Genomic DNA, 7,526 nt, shown 5'->3' on the forward strand with positions numbered 1-7,526 from the left:
TCTATGAATTTGATGACTTTAGCTACTTCATATAAGTGGAGTCATGCAATATTTGTCATTTCATGTTTGGCTTATTTCACTTAGCATAATATTTTCAAAGTTCATCCATATTGCAGCAAGTAAGGCTATTATTCGTGTGTGTGTGTGTATAGTTCATCCATTCATGTATTGATTTTTTTAAAAAATCACTTCCGGGGCCAGCCAGGGCATCCCGGGTGTAGACATGGCACCACTTGGCAAGCCATGCTGTGGTAGGCGTCCCACATGTAAAGTAGAGGAAGATGGGCATGGATGCTAGCTCAGGGCCAGGCTTCCTCAGAGAAAAGAGGAGGATTGGATTAGGGGCTGGCCTTGTGGCCAAGTGGTTAAGTTCTCTCGCTCCGCTGCAGACGGCCCAGTGTTTCATTGATTCAAATCCTGGGTGCGGACATGGCACTGCTCATCAGACCATGCTGAGGCAGCGTCCCACATGCCACAACTAGAAGGACCCACAACAAAGAATACACAACTATGTATTGGGGGGCTTTGGGGAGAAAAAGGAAAAAAATAAACTCTTTAAAAAAAAAAGAGGAGGATTGGCAGCAGATGTTAGCTCAGGGCTAATCTTCCTCAAGAAAAAAAAAGATAACAAAAAGAAAAGAAAATCTTAAAGACTGGATCACTTTCGGCACTGTGCTGACCCCTATTGGAGCCTGAGGCCAAAGGAAAAATCAATAAAATTGATCGTGCTTTTAATTAAAATGTTGATATTTTGTTCATCATGGATTTTTTGGGCAATTATTTTGACTTTTAGAAAATACTGCATTGAAATATTTCTCTTGGTGGCTGAGCTTTTTTGGCACCCTCTTATAATTTGCACCCCAAGGAAGAGCCTCACTCACCAACGAACTCTCGTCCTCCCCACACCCAGCACTCTCCCTCTTACTGGTAACCTTGCAGTCTCACAGAGGGGCTCCTGGTAGATTCCTGGCACTCCTTTCTCTCTAGCCATCGGTCTACAAGCCCTGCCCTTGTCTTTCCTGAGTCTCTCTGTCCACTCCCTTCCTCTCCCCTCCGTCCACATGGCCACCTGCCCCAGCTGGGCCTCCCCTCTCACCTCCTCTAAACGCCCTGTCCCAGCCCCTTCCCCTGAGTCCAGCGTCCCCACCAACCCCAGAGGAAGACTTTTCCGACCCCATTTGACCCTGTTCCTCTCCTGTTCAAAACCCTTCCTGCTCCCCTTTGGCCTCATGATGAGAGTCTAAGCTCTTCATCCAAGCTCTTCAGAGCCCTCGCGGCCTCTGCTCCACCTTCCTTCCATCGCAGGCTGGGAGTTCCCCAGCGCCCTGACACCACAGTCCCAACCAGCCCAGATCTTTCTCGGTCCCTTGCTCCAAGTGTCCCCCGTGAGGACGAAAATCCGCCCCATGAGAATGACTGCTCTGACTGTGTTAGAGTAAGGACAGCTGTGAAGCGGAGGAGAGAGGAAACAGACACTTTGCAAACAAGCAGGGGAGAAAACTGAGGCTCCGAAAGTGGGCTTGACTTGTCCGAGGCTGCCTGGCTGGAGCGGTAGGTGGTGGAAATAAAAGCCCAAACTTGGTGCTCTGGCTACAGAGCTCCTAACGCCAGACCATGAATCCCTGCCCCGACTTCAGCCCTGAGCCGGCCAATACGGTAGCCACCGGCCCCATGCGGCCACTAAGTACTTGAAATGTGCCTGATGCGCCTGAGGAACTGGATTTAAAATTTTCATTTTCGTTAATTTCAATTAATGTGTATCTACATTTAAAAACCAATACTTGATTCAGTGATTGAAAAACTTGCAAGCACATTCGAACAACATATAGTGAACCTACTTTTCTTTTCTTTTCTTTTCTTTTTTGAGGAAGATTAGCCCTGAGCTAACATCTGCTGCCAATCCTCCCTTTTTTTGCTGAGGAAGACTGGCCCTGAGCTAACATCCGTGCCCATCTTCCTCTATTTTATATGTGGGATGCCTACCACAGCATGGCTTGCCAAGTGGTGCCATGTCCGCACCCGGGATCTGAACCAGCGAACCCAGGGCCACCGAAGCAGAATGCACGCACTTAACCGCTGTGCCACCGGGCCAGCCAATGAATCTACTTTTCAACTGTGATTTTTGTGAAATCTAAATATTGATCAAGTATTTCCAGTGAAAATTTAGAATTCAAAATGAACACACACCTCACTTTGAAGACTTAGTGCAAAAAAAAAAAGAATATAAAATATCTAACTAATAATGCTGTATGTGGATCACTTGGTGAAATGATAATATTTTGGATATATTGGGTTAAATGAAATATTTTATTAAAATTAACTTCAGGGGCCGGCCCTGTCGCTGAGTGATTAAGTTCACACGCTCCACTTCGGTGGCTCAGGGTTTCGCTGGTTCGGATCCCGGGCGCAGACATGGCACTGCTCATCGGGCCACGCTGAGGTGGCATCCCACATGCCACAACTAGAAGGACCCACAACTAGAATATACAACTACGTACTGGGGGGTTTGGGGAGAAAAAGCAGAAAGAAAAAAAAAAGAAGATTGGCAACAGTTGTTAGCTCAGGTGCCAATCTTTAAAAAAAAAATTAACTTCACTCACTTCTTTTTACTTGTTTTACTAGAACATTTCAAAGCCTATATGTGGCTCACACCATGTTTCTGTTGGACAGCGCTGCTTTACAGCTTCCCAAATCATTATTGTGTTTGATGCTTCCGGACTCAGAGAAGCAGGCAGGCAGAGAAGGTACATTTTACAAATGGGGAAACTGAGACCCAGACCCGGGGGTAATGACTTGTCTAAGAACAGGCTATGAGTCTGTCGTAGGGCAGGGATCCATGGGGGTGGATCTTAGATCCAATGCGTTGAAGATGCCCTTGGAAGAGAGTCCAGAATCCTTTGTGTCCTTGCCAACAATCCTGATTCTATTCAAGTAGGGTGTGTCCATCCTTGGGTCCTGCGAGTGTTATCCCTTCACAAGCCCCAGGGATGAATTATGGTTCTGCTGAACCAGCCATGAGCAATCTCATTCTCCTTTACCAGTGGCTGGTCTGAGAAGGGGTATGTGCCCAGTCCTGACCGATGAATTACACAGGTATGACCACTCAAGGGGAGGAAGCTTATTAAAAGAATTGTATTCCTAGGGGCTGGCCCAGTGGCGCAGTGGTTAAGTTCGCATGTTCCGCTTCTCGGTGGCCCAGGGCTCGCCGGTTCAGATCCCGGGTGCGGACATGGCACCACTTGGCACACCATGCTGTGGTAGGTGTCCCATGTACAAAGTAGAGGAAGATGGGCACGATGTTAGCTCAGGGCCAGTCTTCCTTAGCAAAAAAGAGGAGGACTGGCAGTAGTTAGCTCAGGGCTAGTCTTCCTCGAAAAAAGAGAATTGTATTCCTGGATAAAATAATAGTCTCTTGAGGAAGAAAGGCTTTTGTCTCCCTTTTGGTCATTGCTTAGAATTCTCTTGTATAAAATGGTTGGGCCACCATCTTGCAATCATGAGGTGACACATCTTAGGACAAATGAAACACAGGGAGAAGTGGGGCTTCAGTGGTGTCATTAGTCCACTGCATGAATTCTGCACCCACCCAGCCCAAGACTTCTTGGTATACGCAAACATTACATACATGTCCTTTTTGATTGACCTACTCCCAGGTGGATAGTCGGATACAGGTAGCCTCATGCATTCTAATGGATACATGGCTCATGGCTCACCTTTTCTTGGAGTTCCAGGAAAGACTTCCAGAGAACATGCCGACTGGCTCCCCAGCGAGGACAGACCACCAGGTGGAGTATCTGGAGGAGAAATTTTGTGAGATCAGCTGGCACGTATCTGGCTAGCACTCAATAATATTAGCTACTCTCACGCCAAACTGTCTACGTGATAACTCCCCGCCTATCCACATCCCAGCAGGTTTAGCAGTGACCTCACCTCACACGCACTATTGTTGAAAACACTTGTTCTGCATAACCCACTCTCCTCCCTGGGTACCCATCATGATGATTGACATCTCCATCCATCCGATTCACCCCCTCAGCCAGGGAGTTCTGAGTCAGTTTGGATCCCTTCCTCCCCTTCAGCTCTCAACCATGTCTCACCCATCAACCATCCATTCATCCATCCAGCAAATATACAGATATTGGGCACCAACGTTGTCCAGGCATTTTTCTAGGCATTGGATACACAGCAATAACCAAGACACGAGGTTCTTTCTCCGTGGACCTGACATTCCAATGGTGCTGGGAGTTCAGCAAGTAAAAAACAAACACCAAATATAACTTCCGATCACGATAAACTTTGTGTCTGAAATTAACCAAGGTGATACAACAGAGTGATCAAAGTACTATTTGAGTTTGGGTGGCCAGGAAAAGCTTTTCTGTGGATGCAGCGTAAGACCTAAAATTTCAAGTGTTTCCTTGACATCTTTGAGCCTCCTGGGAGTCCAGAGGTCTAAGTGTGAGTCCTTGTGCTCTTATGAGACGTGCCCCCCACCTCGCGGGAAAGGCTCCCCCCTCAGCTAGTCCTCTGATCAGAACTAGACCAACTGCACCCGACCTGGTCGCCGTGTCTCCTAGACGACCAACTGCATCTCACTTGCTCCTTGATCTAACAAGTGTCCCCTCCCTGCTGGTCCATGAAATTATTCAAACAAGCCAATCACATCTTCTTGCAGGAGCCATAAAGCGCCCCACCCTCTTGTCACTACAAAGCCTGCCTCCCACAGCGCCCCCTGGGTCCCTGCATTGCTGAGGTCAACCCTGTGGGACCCTGCATGGTGCGTGCGGTCCCCTGCCCTGGGCTGCGAGTCCATGAGACTAATAGACTGTTGTCAGTCTCATCTGTCCAGTGTCGCGTGGCCTGTGTTCAGCTGTCTAGTACTAATTATGGTGGGAGATCCCTCTTTCACTGATGGGGTGAATAGGAGGTGACTGGAACAGAGGATGAGACCTTTAATCTGAGAACTGAATGGCAATGGGCTAGATATGTGAGCAGAGGCATTCTAAACAAAAAAAACAGCAAGTGCAAAGGTCCTGGGGAAGAAACAATCTTGACACAATAGAGGAAATGAAGTCGGAGTGGAATGAGCTTCAGGGTAAGTGTTAGGGAGTGAGTCTGGAGCGCATGTAGGAGCATATTAAGGAGTTTGGACCACATTCCATCCACAGCAGGAAGCCAGTGGAAGAATTTAAACAGGAGAGGGAAATGACTTAATTAATAATTTTAAAGATCACGCTGCCTGATGAGTTGAGCATAACCTGTAAGGAGCTGGTGACCATAGCAGAGAATGTTGGTGGTAGATTTGACTGGGTGACAGCAACGAGAAGAACGCGTGGAGTTGGAATATATTGAGATTTGCCAATAGATTGGATGTGTGAGGTTCTGGGAAAGAAGGACTCGAGGTTGATGCCCGAGTAAAAGTAATCAAAAATAAATAAATAAGTGATAGGAATCAGACATCATGCTCATTAGGATAACTAAAATTTAAAAAAACAAAGATAAGAAGTGCTATGAGGATGGGAGACAATTGGAACCCTGTGTGCTGTTGGTGGGAATGTAAAATGGTGCAGCCACTATGGAAGAGAGTAAGGAAGTTCCCTCAAAAATTAAAAACAGAGGGGCCGGCCCTGGGGCCGAGTGGTTAAGTTCTTGCGCTCCACTTCGGCAGCCCAGGTTTTCACCATCCTGGGTGCAGACATGGCACCGCTCATCAGGCCACGCTGAGGTGGCATCCCACATGCCACAACTAGAAGGACCCACAACTAAAACTACACAACTATGTACTGGGGGGCTTTGGGAGAAAAGGGAAAATAAAATCTTTAAAAAAAGAAAAAGAAAATGCTGCAAACCAGGGCCTTTGTTTGTTCAGAGTTATTAAAGACTTTGTTTTTTCGGAGATGTTAAACACTGACTGGCACACCACTGCCATCACTCCTCCTTAGCTTTGAGACATGAAGCCTCACACAAGCGACTGTGTACAGCAGAACTTGATTAGTCACTCAACAAACGTTCACCAAGACTTACTCTGTTCCTGGCCATAGCCAGACACTGGAATCACAGAGAGTCACCCAGAGGAGTCAGGAGTCCCCGTGTCCCATTAGTGGAGACAGGTGAGAAATTACCCGAAAAACCAGAACTCAAATGCCATGTCTGCCACTTCCAACCATAGCTGGTATTTGCTGAGCAGTTACCGTCTGCTGGATATTGTGATAAGCACTTTGCATATATTATCTCACAAACTTTTGTCTGGGGACAAATCATTTTTTTCAGAGTCTCAGTTTTCTCAACTATACAATAGATGTAACAATAATATCTGTCACACATCATTTTAAGCATCGGATGTGCTGATGAGTGGATGTATTATTATGCACAGTGGATGCCTTTTTATAGGACGGAATCGATCAGTCTTAGTACCATGGTGATTATTTTCTCAGACAGAGGATATAATAAAAGAAATCTGAGAGCTAAGGAAGCATAAAAGTGGGGTTTTGAAGCCACCAAGGTGGCTGAGAGTGAGAGAGAAGAGGAGTAAAAAATTCAGAGAAAGTAGTTCCTCCAAGATTCTGATGGATAAATAAGATTTTTCCAGACAGAGAAGATGGAGGGTGTTCCAGGGAGAACGCAGCATGAACAAAGGCCAAGGGGATAAAAGAGAACCCCGGTCTTGCGAGCCCAGCGGTTGTCATGAAGGAGAAGGGAACTGGGTTGCAGCCTTGCCGGTCCCATCGCCGCCTTACCCCTCACCAGGTCCTCTCTCCGTCCTCGCTCCCACAGGTCCTTCCTGTTGATCCGCTCAAAGATGCTCAGAGCCAGCAGCCAGGCCTCCTGCATCCCGCAATGTGCCACGAGCAGCTGAGCCATTTCCAGAGGACCAGCCTGCTCCATACGCCCCCTGGGGATCTTGGCCTCGCCCGGCTCTGTCGCGGTCCCCAGGTATAACTTGAACTTCTTCAGCTCCACGGCCTCGAGCTCTTCCAGGTAGGCAGAGAGGCGACAGAGGCCATCCCTGACCGGGATTTGGGGCATGGGGGCGTCGTGAACCCCCAAAGAGAGAAGCCGGAGACTAGGATGTTTCTATACACAGGACGAGCGCTGCCGACATGCCCCCCACCTGCTCATTGTCGGGCAGAGGCTGTAGGAATGAAAGAGAGGAAAGTCCTTCTGTTGAAATGGTGCTTCCTCACTCTTCAGTTCTCGCCCGCCCTGCCCCAATCTCCAACCGGTGTCCACGTTGAAGAAGGGGAAGTTGGGAGAGATTACAAAATCGCGGGAGCCATTTGACGCATGAGAAAGACTTTCGCTTCTGCTCCCTCTTCCTGGCTCCCGTGACCAGTCACTCTCTTTCCCCTTTCCTTCCTGCTGTTTTCCTCGCCTACTAGTGTTTCTGGTCGATGGGATTATTATCAAAATAACGACCGCTCCTTCTTGTGGGAGGATTAGACATCTTTTCTGTGGATATCAGACTCAGACGTGTCACTTGCATTGGCTGACGGATTATGAGCCAACGTGACTGTGAAATGTCGATAAAC

General features: G+C 47.7%; 1 protein-coding gene across 3 annotated transcripts in view; it reads right to left on the reverse strand.

Moving 5' to 3' along the window:
- NLRP12 (NLR family pyrin domain containing 12) overlaps positions 1 to 7,207 on the reverse strand; it is a 31,224-nt gene extending 24,017 nt beyond the window's left edge. Inside the window, exons 1-2 of one of the 3 annotated variants that reach the window (XM_070633351.1) lie at positions 6,735 to 7,207; positions 3,714 to 3,794 (exon numbers count right to left, since the gene is read on the reverse strand). In XM_070633351.1, coding sequence (XP_070489452.1) covers positions 3,714 to 3,794; positions 6,735 to 7,023 — 370 coding nt within the window. In that variant the 5' untranslated portion in view covers positions 7,024 to 7,207. The remainder of the gene's footprint in view (positions 1 to 3,713; positions 3,795 to 6,734) is intronic. The other 2 variants (XM_070633352.1, XM_070633353.1) reach the window with 2 other exon arrangements.
- Between the last annotated feature and the right edge of the window lie 319 nt (positions 7,208 to 7,526).

Source organism: Equus przewalskii, chromosome 9 (genome assembly GCF_037783145.1).
Source record: "Equus przewalskii isolate Varuska chromosome 9, EquPr2, whole genome shotgun sequence".
NCBI classification, from domain to species: Eukaryota; Metazoa; Chordata; class Mammalia; order Perissodactyla; family Equidae; genus Equus; species Equus przewalskii.